At 44.0% G+C, this 18,086-nt stretch overlaps 1 protein-coding gene across 1 annotated transcript in view; it reads right to left on the bottom strand.

Moving 5' to 3' along the window:
- Positions 1-17,358, bottom strand: part of LOC147701144 (uncharacterized) — a 70,283-nt gene extending 52,925 nt beyond the window's left edge. Inside the window, exons 1-2 of the mRNA XM_086929310.1 lie at positions 17,163-17,358; positions 9,328-9,507 (exon numbers count right to left, since the gene is read on the bottom strand). Of these exons, the coding sequence (XP_086785436.1) occupies positions 9,328-9,507; positions 17,163-17,358 (376 nt within the window). The remainder of the gene's footprint in view (positions 1-9,327; positions 9,508-17,162) is intronic.
- Positions 17,359-18,086: the final 728 nt, after the last annotated feature.

The following is an 18,086-nucleotide window of genomic DNA, read 5'->3' as shown; positions in this document are numbered from 1 at the left end:
TCTTGCCGAGAAATCCAGCTCCAGTGTTTCCAAGCTACCCTTGCGGGTTGTTGGGAAATTGAGTCCTGAGACAGAGAGATACCAGACCTCCTCCATTCTAAACCAAGATACGGAGCTGATTAGACCCTAAGAGAAATCTTGAATAGATTCTTGGCAAAAAGAATGCTAGATTTATGCTACACCTCACTTACTACTTCCCTCGTACTAAACTTAGGTTAGGTAGGCATATTTTAGAAGCACCAGCTGAGTACTTTTATTCTTTATTTATTCATGTATGTATTCCATTTATTTTATGGCTTAGAAACCATACCATGCTTTTACAGTATTATTTTATAATACTCTTCTTGCTGTACGCAATATACTTTGCAGCCAGAATTACGATTGTAGCAGTTCATTTCTTCTGCATGAGAAAGAAGACTGTTCAATAAATACCTTTTATTGAAAACGCCCGTCTCTCTATTTCTCTGCACCTCTGGTGAAACGAAGCATGCACGATTGACTGAGTAAAATATATATCTATTGTTTCCACGACTCTGAAGATACTTTTTATGTTGGGGAAACAAAGTTGTCATGTTTATGCGGTTGTCAGAAACGAATCCCTTCTTGTTTATTCAAGAAAGTTTCAAGTGACCTCTGAGCTAGCTGGCACTCACAATTAAGTCTAATATATTCAATAGAGACCTAGTCGACCTCAATCCTAAGTCTAATCTATCGGATATATTATTTCGATGCGCAGAGCCTATTGGGAATATAGGAACTACACTACAAACTAGATGCGGTACTAAATGAAATACAACTCCAGCTTTAGCCAGGAACTGTGCAACCACAAATCTACAAATGAATTGCAATGATAACCATTTAATGATAGTACTGAATGACCCTCAACCTCAGAGTAGGTCGAGTCTATAGACCTCTCCAAAGAGACCTCCTCTTGTCATCGGAACAACTGATTCTTTGGCGAGGGCTAACTAGTCAGCGTCAAAAAGCAGCACAAATGACAAGGAAAGGCCTACAGCAATCAGCCCTCTCAAGGAGGCAAAACCAAACAGATGGATCAGATATATTCTATCTTCAGATGAGCATCCAAAAAGAAGGTGTCAGCTCCGGAATCATCAATGGTGGCCATAGTAACGGGATCAAGCTGGAGTTCTCCAACAATACCAAGGTCCACTTTGCAAAATAAATGTAACATAAAAAAAGTGGCTGTGCCTCATACTTCTAGCACAAAATAAGTCACCAAGAGTACTTGAGATACAAGCAGAACCGTGGGTTATCCAGAAGGAAACAGGTCCCAGTGACCACTATCCTGCAGGTCACAATAAAACTAACCCTTGACGATGTACTACGTTCCGTTTGCAGAGTCTACGAAGTAGCGACAACTTCGCACTTCGCAGTGAGCGCAAAGTTGTCGCCTACTTCGCAATCTACAGCATAGCGTAGTAGTTTTTCTTCCTCTAGCGTTCTCGCATGTGCGGTAATGACTTAACGTGGTTCTGTGTTTGTCTTCTTGATTTTCTCTCCTGGTCGCGTGCGCCACGATGTTTGGAATGCGGCTGCACAATCCCACCCGACTGTGCGAACGCGATCATGTCATTTAGACGCGCGATCGCGTCATTAGGACGCGCAATCTTCCTTGCGGCGCCATGTTGGTAAGATCGAGTTTCCGAACACGCAGAAAATGCAATCTTGCACAGATTATCTCTCGAGCATGATAACACCTTCTCAAAAATTATCATTTTGCTCAGGAAAACCCCTCAGATTGTCATTTAGCTGTATTTTTTTGTGCAAGGAGTCCTCTTTTTGTTTCTACTCTTATTTTCAAGAGTAAGGAAGTGCCCCTGAGTCTCCAACTTCCTGTTCCTGTCCACCAGGCTCCTCCCAGTGCTTTGTCCATGTATTGTTCACTTTCATTTGGATTTGGAGCAGGAAGGATCACTTTTTGTGTATGTCTGCTGCATCACAACATTTGATTGCATTTATTTAATACTTTTGGATTTGAAATTTTCTTTTAGAAGTAAGTTGGAGAATTGGTGAACATGTTTGTTTGCTTTTGGCTTTTAAGTACAGTTTTCTGGGCTTTTCAATCCTTGTTAAAAATTATTATTGAGGGAGGCCTGTACTTTCATGAGGGGCCAAGTTGTATTTCTTTGAAATTTCATCCAGTAGGCCTAGAGGTACCCATGGGTCCAACCATGTTTCTGTGATGTCTGTTAATTTTCAAGTTTTTAAACATCATGGATGGCATTGGATTCAATTGCAAACTCTGTTGTAGTGGAATTTCAGTTTTTGTGTGTAATGAAATGTTGGCTTTTTTCAGCCAATAGCTAACCCTAATAGTTCATGTAGTTAGTGTAGGCCTGCTTGAGTTCATTGTATTTACTTTCTGTGGGTGGCCTGGCCAGTTGGTGGTGGCCATTTTGTGTTTCCAGCCACTGTGCTTTTACCATAGGCCTCCAAGCTTGTGGCTTACTCTGGCAGTAGCCCAGAGGTACTACTGGATTCATCATGGGTGCATGAAAGTGAATCAACTGTTTTTGTGGTGTATCTTTATTTTGTAACATGTATGGCATGGATGGCTTTGGATTGATTTTCAAAATCTGTTTTTGGTGTTGAATTTCAGGTTTAGGGTGTGTGGTAAATAATATGGCACTTTCTGCCAGTAGGTAACCCAAAGAATTCAGCACGCGTAGTTTTGGTAACTTTGCACAGTACGACAACACGACCTTACAGTTTTTGTCCTCTTCGCGGGCTCAATTTGTGTGCACGGGCACGCGATAATGACTCGCGAGCAATATGTCTCGAGTTGCATAAAACCTTCTCGAAAATGTTGATTCTGTTCATTTTGCTAAAAAAACTCCTCAGGTTGTCATTTGGTTGTAGTTGTTGGTGCATGGACCACTTCCTGTTTCTGTTCTCTATGTACTTTGTTGTTTGAGGGTGGGCTGACCATGTGAGTGGCTGGGTGGCCATTTTGTGAAGCCAAGCATTGTCCTTTTGCCATAGGCATGTATTGTCTGTCTTCTCTGTCTTTTCATGTTGGGGGTGGCCAGGCCATCTGGTGGCAGCCATTCTGTGTGACCTTCCTTCGTGCTTTTGCCATAGCCCTCCAAACTTGTGGACTATTCTGCCAATAGGCCTAGAGTCCCAGAGGTAGTCAGCGGGGTGCTTGATGTAGCTGTTTCCATTTTGTCTGTTGAATTTAACATCATTTAGGGCATGGATGGCATTGAATTGAATTTCCAAATGTGGTGTTTGGGGTGTAGTTAACTTTTTGGGAGTGTGTGTTATAATAAATGCCTTTGTATGTGTTGTTGTTGTGTAAGTTTCCAACCTTTTAGCCATGGGGATTTTCTTTTTTGAATTAAGCTCTGATGTGGAAAAGACATCCTCCTTTTTTCTGGCCATATAGGGATATATAGACCTGCTTGAGTTTATTGTTTTCTGGGCTTTACCCATGTGCCTGTGATGAGTGCCCATGTGGCTGGCAGCTGTGGTGGTGGTAGTAGTAGTATGCTGTTTTAGGATAATGATGATGATGATGAGTCAGACCCAGTCATCACAAGCCCCGGCCCGAGAACATGGAGACCAACATTTTGACCCTGTCCCGAATGGCTGCGACTAGTAGGGATGTAGCACGCATACCTCCAACACAGGCAACACCAAAACGACCTCCAGCTTCCATTTTTACATTAGCAAAGGGCCGGCAGCGTCCTACATCCAGCACAAACCCCACCTCAGCAGAAGTAGGTAGTGATACTACTGCGCAGCCACATATTGAAATTCAACACACACCCTCCAGTTCATTGGAAGTGGCACCTCTAGCAGGACACAAAAGTTAAGCTCCCCAGTGTGGGACTGCTTTACAGTTAGCGCAAATGAGGAAAACATTGCTATATGCTCCATTTGTCATTCCTCTGTTAGCCGTTGTAAGCTTGGTTAAAACTATGGTACCGGAGACAAATGATCTGTTTGAAAAAACACCATGCAATCAAGTGGGAGGATCACCTTTGTAGCATAAAAGCAGGAACCATTAATGTTGGTGGGGAAGTAGTAGAAGGTCCATTCACGGTCAAACAGGAAGAAGAGGGAGACATTCTATCTGGTAGTGGTACACAAAGTACCCCTGTCCCCAGCACTGCAGTGGTACAGCCCACATCCTCCGCATCAGCAACATCTCAGTGGCACCAGAGTAAGAGTCAGCCGGAGACACCAAGGAGTACTGCTGTGAAGTATGCGATGCAGAGTGCTGCGTCGAGCATAAGCAAAAGAAATACCAAGCAGCGTACCATTATTAGCATGTTTAGGCAGGAGGGAAAGTACGAGCCCAACCACCCATTAGCATGTTTGTACAAAGCTAAGCTTGCTAAAATGTTAGCACTGGACCCTCTCCCTTTTTCTTTTGTTGAAGGGGTGGGTTTTAGGGAATTTGTGACAACCATCTGCCCAAAATGGAACGTTCCCAGCCGCTACTATTTTGCCAGAGTTGCTGTTCCAGCACTACACCACGACGTGCTGGAATTGCTTGGAAAAGCCTTACATCAGAGTGCGGTTCATAGTATCCACCTGACAACAGACATGTGGATCAGTTACCAAGCCACTGATTACATGTGCATCACTGCACACTAGATCGCTTTTTTAGGTGTTAGAGAGAAGCTATCTGCAGGCGTTGACACTGTTGAGATTTTTAATGAGACTCGCAGACATGCAACTGTAGCCATGTTTGCAAAGGAGAAATCTCATACTGCTGCAAACATTTCGGCTGAGTTGAACAGCAAGGTCTTTGAATGGCTGCGACCAAGAAGCCTTAACATTGGCTTTGTTGCCACCGGCAATGGCAGTAATTGAGTTAAGGCCATGAAAGATGGTGGCTATTTCATGGTCCCGTGTTTGGCACACTGCTTTAACATTGTTGTTCAAGACTTTCTGAAAAATGAAGGCAAAGTCAGCAACTTACTGACCACCTGCAGAAGAACATGCACGCATTTCAACCATTCTTTTAAAGCCCGCAAGCAGCTACGGGTCATTCAACGTGAGCATAAAATGCCAGTCAGAGCACTCATCCAGGAGGTCCCAACACGTTGGAACTCAACTCATTACATGCTTGATCATCTGTTTGAGCAGTACATACCGCTTAATGCTTATGTCATTACATGAAGATTAGGGGATCCTACTGTTAAAGCCATGACCGTTGAGATGTGGCAATGGGACCTCGATAAATGCCTGACAGAGATGCTACTTCCTTTTGAAGTCTTCACACGTGCAGTCAGCAGGGAGGACTGTACTATGGGCCAAGCTATCCCATTGTTGTACATGCTAGAGCAAGAGCTGAAGGAGGTGTCTGAAACATACGAAGGTGTGGAAAAAAACTTGACGCATGTTATTTGGCAAACGCCTTAGCCGCCCGCTTATCTGACAATACAAGGAGTCAAAATAAGATTTGGTTGCATCGACATTACATTACTGCCACAATTTTGGATCCATGGTGCAAATTATTTCTGAACAGTAACGGAGTAATTCCTTTTTCAGAAGGGGCTGTTGCCAAGTACAACACTTTAATAGCTGAGGAAGCCACTGATTTAGAAAACGAATGGCTCTCAATTAGAGGCCTGACAGTTCCAGCCGAGGACAGTGCAAGTACTACAGGGCATCCTCCAGAGTCAAGTTCTTCTTCAGAGCATGAGGGCAGTGCGTTTGCTTCCCAGCAGTTATCAACACTACAACAACAACAGCACCAACAGGATCTGATCCATCAGACACAACCAAAAAAATAGCTACTTGGTTTCTACAGAAAGGGAAGGGTAAGTCTGTTGCTGTCGCAAAGCCAAAAGAGGCCAAGCAAATCGGAGCACCACAGAACATTGAGCGGATGGTCCAGGCCTATCTGGATGACACAACAGAGATGTTCGTGGAGCAAAGCCCATTGGTGTATTGGTTTGGGAAAAGAAGCCAATGGCCAGTGCTCAGCAGGCTGGCGATAAAGAATCTGGCTTGCCCTGTTGCAAGTGTCTCTTCTGAGCGTGTTTTCAGTGCTGCTGGTATAACTGTGACAAGGAACATTCTCTCGCAAAAAAGCGTGGAGAGGTTAAACATGATCAAAATGAATCAGCACTTCATACCACCAGACTACAAAATACCTGAATCACAGTAGGAAGAGGAGAGTGAGTCCGAAGACATAACTAGTGGGTTACATGACCTACTTCTGTCCGAACCACAGGGTTTGAGGACGAGCTCCTCTTCCCTGACAACTAGGCTTTCAAATTGTTACTTTCTCCCTTCCTTTATTTGTGTGTATATCTGTCTTTCTGGTTCAAATCCAACCGCAACAAATTCATCACCACCGTCTCTTATTTTTATTTACCTATTGGAATTGCACGTTTCTGCATTTAACTGTCCACTCCACTCCTCAGAGTCCGGCTCCATCTTCCGTACTCGCCCTAAATGCATTTCCATCTTGCCATACATTGGATGGAGATGGAGAATAGTACAATAATGTAGCCTCTAACAGTCCCTCCATAACAAGTGAAACGTATGTGACAATAGCCATCTTCTGTTTTGTTTCCAATCTGAAACTCATCACTGTCTTAAGGCTACCACCTCTGTCTGCGGGCATACACAACTCTTCAATGGCAGAACTTGAGCAGGCATCCAAAACTAAAGTAAACTCGTCATCACTTTCAGAAGGCTCGGCAGCATCTTTGATCTGACAACCGAAGAGAAGAGCAAGTCAGGTATATGAAATGAATGTTGCCATGCATTGCATTGGATGCTTGCTGACTGAGCAAATGTGCATGAAGTAGAAGTATACTATTAGTTGGATAATAACCAAGAACATGTGGTACTCAAGTGATAGTCAATGTTTCCATGTTGTTTAATAGTATTAACCAATTGTACTCCTACTACTGCAGGTGCAGTATGGACTTACTTAATCGTAGTCACTCACTACAGACTGAGTTGCTGTTGGTCTGTTGGACAACACGTACACGTGCCACACCTGATGATGATGATGACCACCATACTATCTTTGCACGCTGCCTGTCTGTCAGTTGGATCTGAGATGATTGATGGAATATGTTTCAGGAAGTGGAATACAAGGTAAACACAACCAATCAACAAGAACCACAGCAGACCTAGGCTACATGTGTGTGCAGTGGTGGAGTAGAATAGCGGTATGATTGATGACTGATAATGGCGCATTGATTTAGTCACTTGATTTGGAAAATACTAGATTGCTGTATATGCCTTTCGTCTGGCTCTGTGAAAAATTAAGTTAAATGGAGTTTGGGTCACGGACTCACGGCCTGGTGTCGTGGGCATGTTCAGTGCTGGCTCCTATCTTGTTGTCCTTCTAGATTAATGCTGTGCAACTAGTAGAGTAGAGTTAGACACAATGTATCCAAGCTGCCTCAGTCTGAACGTCTTCTCTCTCACGAGTCTTGTCTTTTTGCACTACACCGTAATTGAATTTTATTTTTTCATTCCGTTATTTTGTAATACCCCTTTTCTTTTTCCTTCAACATTTACAGCCCAGCCTTTTACCCAGTGCTATTATGCTTGGAGCAACAACTCACACTTACCTTACCAATCCTCATCATCCAGCCAGTGGCACCCAAGAATGATATTTAGAGAGTCCATGGAAGGGAGGACCAAGATGAATGACGAGATACAACTACACATTTGGACCTGGATAATACAGTAACTTTAGTTTCATTTTCGTATTTTATTTGATTCCTTTTTCCTTTTCATTTATTTTACGCTTGTGTGACTTTGTTTGGAAATTGGCTGCTCCCTAAAACTATTTCCTAATTTTCTTTGCTAGCTTTCACCCCGCTACCGCAGGTATTGGCCAGGGTTTCTCTGAGGGTATAGAGCCGAGGCAAATGTCATATATAAGAAATACTTCCTTGTACTGTTGAATTGTGTAGTAGTAGTTAAATACCACTCATTATTATTAACCATCACGTTATTATCTTCATCGTGCATGCATTTCCTTTTTCTACCTTTTCTTTAGATATATTGAGTAGTGGATCATCAATCATCGTCTTCACTGTTTTGCTTTTGTTGTCTCCATGCGTACTGTTTTTCTTTGTCTAACTGTTCCCAAAACCCCCGTTCCCATCCACCCAATAAACCCTAACCCTCTTCCCGGGCTGTGTGGTTTTATATTGAGGTGTGATGTGACTACATTAAATCTACACCAACAATTGATCACACGCTTGCTGGGGCAGATGTGGTGAAAGCAACACTAATTAAATGTCAACGAGGCAGGGCCAGGATCTTCTTCTGCTTGCCCACCCAAGCTCTGTGTATGTAGAAGCCAATTAATTTTCCAAAGGGACCCACCGAATACATTTCATTAATTGCCGGCATTGTTTGAATTTAATTTTGCAGCATTAAAGTTTACGAATTAGGATTGTGTTTAAGTGACTCCTTCAACACAACTACAGTTGAACTTCTTTCTTATCTTCTTGTACTTGGAACTCTCCTACAACATTGTTTTCTTTTAGTTTAGCAGTTGCAATATTGTTTTTTGTCAGTCTTTTTATGTACTGTACTTTTCTACCACTCCCACATTGTCTCTCAGGCAAATGACTGTCTCTTTGTTTTTGTTTGCAAATGCTAATGCTAGTGTCTACTACTACCATCACACAACCACCGCATCTTCTCCATTGTCTTGGGAAACCATGCAGCCCTTGCAGTGCCGAACTTAATCATCATCAATCACAGGTAAGATAAGATTGCTGGGAGGTATAATGGAGGAGAGACTGGTAGTACTAATAGGACAAATATAACACAGTGAGGGGTACCGCATTTATCTGTCTGCATGTTACAAATGTGGGCAATTAATAAATTATTTAAATCAAACACTGGCCGCTGCCCTGCATGTGCAAGTAAACCTTGTGACGTACATTAATTCGTGAAACAGTAACCCCACCACAAAACATTAACATCATATGTGTACGTTTAAAATAAATAACATTTATTCATGTCATAAAAAATATCCTATCCCACACCTCACCCACCCCTCTCCCTAACCCCAACCAATGTCCAAATCCAAAGAATGTCCCAGAAAAAATCCCAACACCCAATTCCCACCCACCTACAAAAGTAATAAAAAAGGGGCAAATGACTAGGGTCCATTACAATCGGCGGGCTTTGAGGTGTTTGTCCACTAATATCTTCACACGCTCCTCTAATTGATCCTTGAGCTTTGCCACCCAGAGGAGAATTTGTTGCCAAAATGCATGGGCACCTACATTTGCATCCATGATGTGGGGGCGGGGCTGATGTTGATAAATGCCGGTAGGGGCGGCTGCCTGACCACGGTGCCGTGCTCCTGCAGGCGGGGCCTGCATGGGGCCCGGGGCATTGAAAGAGGCAGCAGCTCTGCCGCCGCCTCCTCCTCGGCCTGAGCCACCAGCTGGCGGTATTCTTCCACAATGGCCTGCTGTTTCTTTTGCAGGGCCCTGGCTGCCAACTGCTTCCGGGATGGTTTTTGAGAAGGAGTATCTATAAAGAAAGAAACAGAATTGTAACCAAAACTCCTAGCAAATCAGTAATACAAAATGTATTCAACACAGTGGCACAGTAGCACTAGCAGGCACAGTACATAAAATTGGTGGTCACTTTAAGTCTCTATCCTCCTGCTTCCCCGGCCTGTAACATTTGTTGGAGTTTTTTCCAGCATTATACTTGCCCTAGTACTATGGGTGGACTTCAGTACACAGAATAACACCAGTCTTTTTCGTATCTCCTTTTATATTATTTTCAAAGTAAGACCCTGCTTCCAGTGACAGTCTCCACCGAAGATGAATACAACACATCCAGGGGGTATCCATCCATTAAAAGTAAATGTCTATCATTCTTTATTATTGCTCTACAAACCTTAGTTGGTTTCACTTTCACCAACAACCACCCATGCGTCCACTCCTTCCTTGCCTTGGCTTTGGGTTTCACACAAACACCGCTGATGATTTTTGCTATCCACTATATCTATCCACCCATATTGCGTCGCCCACCCAGGCAGGCATCTTTTTTCACCTTCCACCTATCCTTCAACAACCCATGCAACGGATTCCTATCAGCCACCTGCATGCTGCTTCCAAAGTATCCTTCTATGGTATCCGTATTACATCTCTTTCGTCCTTCCTCTTTCCACCCTAGTTCACTTCTTTCCCATTTTGTTCAACACATCCATCATGGTCATCTGATCTGACTTTTAGTCTTCTCCATAACTTTCACAGCTGAGTTGAAGTTTGATAGAAGAGGCCTTGTGTACTCAACTCACGCTTGTAATGCTATTGCTAATGGATTGGTAATGCCAAGTAAAGGGTGTCTCATTCAACCGTTGTATATTCTCCAGTACAACTTCAAGTTCATACTTACATAATAAGTCTCAGAGTACAGTGAGGGAAATGTTCCCCTTCCACCTAGTAATGCGAATAAGTAATGAATATAACTTACCACCGCCCACCGCTGATGTTTCCTCCCCCACTGGTGCTCCTGCAGGTGCCACAGCTCCTGTCCCCTCCTGGATGGTAACATTTGCATCGCCGCTGGGCCCATCAGCCCTGGTTGTTGGTAGTGGTTGTGCACCTATAAAAACAAGTAGACCTTTTTAGATGCCTGCACACCTCCCCCTATTTTACTAGTTTTTCACCAGGAAGGAAGATTGAAAAAACAGTTAAGTACAACATAAATCATCACTAGTCCAAATTGCATACTACAGCAGAGTCAGTAGACAGACATTAGTATTAATTTATGATATGGTCCCTAGGCTCATCTCATCTCTACTCCTGCTCTAGTCTTTGGAAAGTTAGCCTGAGCCCTGTAACCATGTCTACTGTTTTGCGCATGTTACCTCGCAGCTTGTTGCGCAGTAAGATGCCTTTGAAACCACATGAGTGTTGCATACAACTGAAGAGGTTGAAAAACAAGGCATGTTTTTGTATGGAGTTTGGTTAGTCCCTATTTCTTATCCATAATGTTACACTTTTTGGCATGACTGCAAAAAGCTTGCATAATTCTATTTCATACTGTCTAACGTGCACCATTTTTCTCATAATAGGCAGATGAGAAGATGGCCTTCTACGAACCAGAGATTTGCAGAGCTTACGAAAGATGCATGTGTAACCCGTATACGTTCAACGGTGAGGGGTTTCCCACAATTCCCACAGTTCCCTATCGTACACTAGTTGTACAAATGTATAGTTTTCATATTCTTTATTTTGCATGGTTGAACTGGATGTATTTCATGGAACAACTTACAAAGCTTGTTGTTATTAAAAAAAAATAAAGTGGTATATCTTGAGTGTCTGTGGTGTTGTGGACTTACAAGAGTGAGTGAGTGAGTGAAAGAGTGTCACTTATGTTCTGGGTTGTGTAATAAAATCATTGGGTATCACCATCTTCGTGTGGGTACTCGGGAGTGGGACAAATGACTAATGACTGAGACACTATAGGTAGTCGGTCAGTGAATTGTGGGTTCTTCTGAGTTCTGTGACTGAGGAGTAAGTAAGGTCCAACCTCCCTATCTCCAACATCCTATTTTCTTGTGTATAGTTCTGTATGTGGCTGTGCAGAGAATACCCTCAAGAGTAGTAGTAGTATACTAACCTAACAAAAAATACTAGACAAATATCTGGTTGTGCATTTTGTTGGTGGGAATTGACAAAGCCTAGAGAATACAGAGGACAATGCAAAACACAGGAGTGGACCCAGTGGCTACACCTATTCTATCACAGCCTTATTCAAAAGAATACCTTAACTAAAGAGTGCCCAACAGGGTAAGCTTAGCTACAGACAGTATAATAGTAGAGGCACAGAGAGTCATATCAGAGGCAGTTTGAAGGAACTGAAAGGCAGGGATGGATACCCCAAATTTGGAAAACATAATGAAGATCAAAGAAGCTTTTGTTAAAATTGAATTAGGAAGGAAGCCTAATTAATAGGTTGGAAAAAATAAGGTGCGTTAAAAAGTTAGGGAAATATAATTATTAATAATAGAAGCACTGTAGAACTTACTGGGGCCAGCAGCAGGATCCTCGGTAGAGGAGCGCTCTTGGGGTTGTCCCGCCAACTCGGACCCCGTCTTCTTGCTCCTGGGTGCTGATCATGTAAGAAATAGTACAGAAAGAGAAAAACATTGAGTGCTGTGAAACAAATACATCTTTAAAAAAAACGCTCAAACATTTTAGGAAACAACAATTGCAATAAAATTGACTTATCTAAATGACTACTAGCTTGCAGGATTCACGGACGGTCTACTTATAGAACACTAATCAAATGTTCCATAATCATTCTGATTGCAGAATACTAACTAACAAAGCCAGTACCACCTGACCTACACCACCTATTCCAGACGGTCCAATTGTTCAGTAAGTCGGCATTTCCATGTTATTTTTGCCAGCAAAAATGCATAGATGAGATGGAGGACCCAAGCATACATTTGTGCATACAACAAATTGTTGGTTGGTTGCGTCATATGTTCTTCTGCTACTGACTGACAATGCTATTGCTGCTAACTACGCCTACCACTTAGTAAACAAACTACAAAAAGGTTCTACTGAGGGCTGGGGTAAGAACTAACTAAGCATTCATTGACAGACGAGGCGTCATGCAGACCGTAAAAAAATATGAACTAATACTAAGTAAACCTATATCCATCCACCACTATTTCACTGAAGGACAATGGAAGGACTAGACTCTAACAATAGCATTAACTAACTTCAGTTCTATAAAGAAAACTCTAACAACAATAATCAGCCCAAGCTAGCGCAAAGTTACAAACAAGTAAGAGAAGTGCCGAGCAGCACCTGGGTCATACAATCACAGAAGATTTGAAACGGAATTGATCTGCAATGTAACTAAGTGCACCAGTAATCATATTACTTATTCGTCCAAGAATTATACACAATACTAATACTGCTAGCCAAGCCCCATGACCTCGACACCTAGCAGGTCCAACAGATCCTGCTCCCGGTAAAGAATGTCTGCCCACCGGTGGGACAGCTGCTGGTGGGTGCGCCGGATACCCGAGCAGCGGAAGACTGCCCGGCGCACCTTCGCCCACCGGCGGTGACGCTCCACTGTGAGGTAGCCTGGCCCGCCGCCTGCTACCAAGGTCAAGGGGAGGTGGCACTGGATGAAAAAAACAAGGGCGGCCACCTCTGCCTCCCCGAAAAGTTGCCGGGCCTGCACCCCTGCAGGTCGCATTCTGCCGCAAGGCAGCCGGCTCTTGGGCACAGGCGCCTTGCCCTTCGAGCCGGTACTGCTGCTGCCCTCTGCCATGGTTCTGGGGTGGAGGCGGAAAAGAAAAGTTAGAACAAAAGGAAAAAAACTTAGGGGGAAGAAGTAGCTGCTTAAAGAAAGAAGTAAACTAAAACAGTAGAAAAGTGAAAAAAAAGTTATAAAAGTAGAAATAAAATGCAAAATATAAACTTAGGGACAGAGAGAGATGATGATAAGTAAAAAAAAAGTCAGAAAAACTGTGAAAAGAAGTAAAGATTGCAGAGATAAAAGCTGGTCAGAAAACTAGGCCCAGAACCATAGCATAGAGTGTGAAAAACAAGATGGCTGCGCCCATTGCGACTACGAGGGTAAGTTTGCGCGATATTTCTCGCTAACATGCACTTTGTCGGCGCAAACAAGTGGATGCGTTCCCGAACATGACTTGCACAATGCGAACACTTTATGCGCGACCTGGAACAGGAAATAAGGCAACGCAAGCGGGCGGGACAATTGAAAAAAACAAGATGGCCGCGCCCATAGCCCACCGCCTGGGTAAGTTTGTGCGCTGCAATCCCCGGAGCACGCCGACAGCGCCCCGAACACGCACAACGCACTCCCGAGCAAGAAAAACATCTTGCTAACGGGTCCAACAAGCTACTACGCATGCTAGCGAAGCTCGCGTAGTGCGAGAACGTCTTTGCGTAGCTTCGCGTAGCGGGACTACGCGTACTACGCCCACCCCTATAAAACTCTCTTCAAATGATGATCAGTCACTTGAAAGCTGAGTTCAAGGTCCAGAAGGCAGTGAAGGCGCAAAACACCTGTACCTTGCAGAACAAATGAATTTTCACCCAATGTAAATAATTTTTAATTGCTGAATAATTAGGATCATTAAAAAAGACAGAAATGTGCGAAATGTAAAACATCCGTAACGGATAACGGACTGCGCGGTGCCTGCCACGTTGTACATTGAAATGCTGGGGGTACCATAGGTACCCCCATATACACCCCCACCCCCCAGAATCCCTGGGGACCAGTTATGGGCCCCCAATGTCTTTCTGTCCACTGGGGTCCCCCGCCATAGTAATATGGCGGGGGAATTGGCATGCGGGCGGGCACAAATGTCAGACGGATCGCCGCCGCCATGCGGACAGTGGCGATCCCCTCGACATGCTAATGGACCCCTAAGGGTTCAGCCAAGTTTGTTTCCTGGCTGGAACCTGTTCTTTTGATGGGAAGACTCCCAGGCAGAATAAAAGCAGAAAATAATGAATTGATGGGGTATGGTTGTGGGCCCCAATCTTCGTAGATTTTCAGAACCATCCATTTGTGTTTTTTTTAGCCATCTTAGCTTTGTTGAGTGTCCCAGCTTGTAATTTGGCGTCTTCATTAACAATTTGTAGTGGCTTCTCTCACTTTATTCTTCTCTGTTGTGGAATACTCACCCCTTGCGTGTGTGCATTCCACAACAGATACTTGAACTCGTTTTATTGAATGTAGAAGTCAGTTATTTTGAGTTATCTCCTCTGTTGGCTGATGCGGAGTCCCTGTCACCAATAAAGCTGTTTTGCTGGCACCTGCCTGTTTCCAGAGAATTCCTCACTACATTTATTGTGGCCACAAGCGGCAGTGGACTGCAGAACCCATAAAGACCTTTGAGATCTGGACAACCATTTTTGTCTATTTCACTTTGGAACTTCTAAAACCTCGCAACCCTCCTGTGGTTTTTGCGACCTTCCGCTTTCCTATCGGCACAAGTTTGGTAGCATGTCAGAGGTGGACATTCCAAGGAGCTGTCTCCCTGCTTGTCCTGCCCCTAAGCAGCAGTCCAAGCAACAGCTTCCTTCAAGCTGGGGCCAGGTATTTGGAAAGCAACTTCGTGTCACCCAAGGTGCCATTTCTTGGTCAGGTGCTTGTCAGGCAGGAATCAAGCCTAGAACGAGGAAATATGTGATGTCATTATGCACGTTATGCTTGCAGCATAGCCAGTATCGTGCCCATTTTGGTTCTCCAATTTTCGACCGTGCCTGTCTCTGCAGATTAGACACAGCTTACAGCGGTGACATGCACACATTGTGGGTCAGCTTGCATTCCAGCAAGCTTACCATCTGCTAATCAGCCTCAAATTTCAGTGACGTGCACACCTTGCGCATCAGTGGAGATTCCTCAGTGATGCATTGTTTCCTCAGGCCGAGCTCTTGTTATTTTGGTCAATCACAGTTTATCTTTGTGTGCGCTTCAGAAAGCAAGCTTTCCACACCTATGGTAACACGCACACCTGGCATGTCATACTTTGCACTTCCACATGCTGCCCCTTATTTTCATCAACGGCGACATGCACACCCTTTGTGTCACTTATTGGGTCCTTCTATCTCAGGATGTGCATGGAACGCAAGCTTCACAACTGTGACACGCACACCAGGCTTGTTCTACAGGAACTTTAACTCAGGGCAGATTTTTTACTCAGACAACAATTATGGTGTGAGTTCTTGCTTATTTTGGGACACATTCCTGTTTGTTTACATTTCCTGTGCATGCAGCTCATGGTGGCATGCACATCTTATAAATAATTTGTTCTCTTTTCTGTTTTTTTTTAAATTTGATTTGATTTTTTAGGTTTTCAACAATAGCTAATGCCTCCGTTCTGGTGGTTGTATTTTACTTCTATTGCCTCTTGTGGTATTGTGTCAGCTAAGTCATATACTTACTCACCATGCAGTCTGTTTCTCCCCCATCCCCCTTTATCGAGGTGGCTGGAAACCCACCCAGAAAATGGAAAAATTGGTACAATGCATTTGTGGCTTACTTGGGAGCTATTGGAGCATCTTGTTACAGGGCAAAAAGGAAGCAATAGCTCCTGCTTCACTCCTTAGGTTTTGAGGGTGCATCAGTATTCAACCATTTGCCACCTTTAGTACGAGACCTGGAGGAAGAAGACATTGATGAATACATTGAGGCAGTAAAGAAATTGAAATTGCATTTTGACGTACAGCCCAGCTTGGTTGTCATTAGACACAAGTTCTTCCAAAGGAATCAGTGATCTGGAGAAGATGTTTATGCTTTTGTGTGTGCTCTCTGTAAATTGGGGGCTGATTGTCAGTATGAGGCATTAGCAGAGCAATTGGTCAGAGACCAATATATATGTAAGTGTTCCGACAAGCCTATCCAGTAGAAAATGATATCCATGGTAAATCCCTCCCTCAAGAAGACAATTCACACTGAAAAGTGCATTTAGCTCTCCAAATCTTCTGTTAAAGAGTTGGAGGACAAGTTTAATGAACTGGTAGGGGTCGTTAGACTCAAGGTCAACACCTTCCTCCTCTTCACTGTCCTCATCACTGGACACAGGTTGGTTTACAGGGGGGGGCCTTGGGTCCTCATCATCATCCAGGAGCAGGGGAATCTCCTTGCGAATGACTAGGTTGTGGAGCATGTAGCATGCAACTACAATCTGACACACCTTCCTGGGCGTGTATGCCAGTGCACCTCCGGTCTTGTCCAGGCAGCGGAAACGTAACTTGAGCAGACCAAAAGTACGCTCCACCATACAATGTGTCCTCCCATGGGCCTCATTGTAGCGGACTTCACCTGGGTCCTGGTATTCCGCAGTAATCTCAGCAACCAGGGACGGTTGGGATATGCGGAGTCATCTATGTATGACAAACACAAATAGATATTTCAATGTCGCTGAGGCAGAGGACAGCATGTCACCACACCCAGCATGCCATATGACTAGGCATACACATCCACAATCCCTGCATGCACAGGAAGCAGATTAGTCATCAGCAGGGGCACAATGCTGTTACACAAGATGTAGGAGTCATGGGCTGAGCTTGGGAATCTGGCACACACGTGGGAGATGATCATCTCTGCCAGACACACTACTTGCACATTTATGGAGTGGTATTGTTTGCAAATCGTGTAAATGTGCTCACTTGCCTGTGGTGGCACAAGAACGACATGGGTACAATCAATGGCACCAACAGCATTGAGGATGTGCTCAAGGGGATAGAAGTCTCTGTTCACAGCTTGCAATTCATCACCCCTGGGGAAATGGATATATCTGTCCTTGTATTTCATCATGTCCGACAGAACATCTTGCAGCAGCATACTGAACATTGGCTGTGACATCCCACCAGCGCTGGCCACTGTCTGCTGGAACGATCCAGCGGCAAAAAAATGCAGGCCTGCCATCACCTTATAAGTTGGGGTGAAAGCTGTTGGATATGTATGGCGAGGCTGCAGGTGAGGCTCCAAAAATCACAAAGGGTTTTTAGGGTGGCTCTATCCAGACGGAATTTCCAGATGATCGCCACATCCTTCATGTCGTCCTGCACTGTCAAGTGACGAATCAGATTTGGCCTCCTACTAGTTGAGATGAAAGTGGACACATGTCAATGCAATACATCATGAGATGAGTACAGCATCTCACATTCTGGACAACAATGACTGCCATCAAAATTGAGCTACAGACCAGCTTGCATGTAGGGACACCTTCAGCTACACAAAGGGCACCTGTCAAATTACACAAAACAAGTACCTCAAACACCACCTTGGTCAATGTGAATACACATAGGGATATGGCCACATTTCACATGGGCACGCCTGGGAGCATAGTCCCCAGCAAATGTGTAACAAATCAACCCCACTGTCGCATACCTAGCTGCTGTACCTGTCACACCTCAATGCGTCATTTCAACCTGGCACACATCCACAGCACAATGACCACAGTTGGCGCAGAAATGACGATTGTGTGCGTGTGCAGACACGAGGCCATGCAAAAAAGTACATCATTTTTTGAGACGAGCATTGCTGTGATTGTCAGTGCACCTCAACACATTGACATGTGCACACATTGT

The sequence above is a fragment of the Lissotriton vulgaris genome, chromosome 7 (genome assembly GCF_964263255.1).
Source record: "Lissotriton vulgaris chromosome 7, aLisVul1.2, whole genome shotgun sequence".
Lineage (NCBI taxonomy): Eukaryota > Metazoa > Chordata > Amphibia > Caudata > Salamandridae > Lissotriton > Lissotriton vulgaris.
This window is presented reverse-complemented; position numbering and strand designations above follow the sequence as displayed.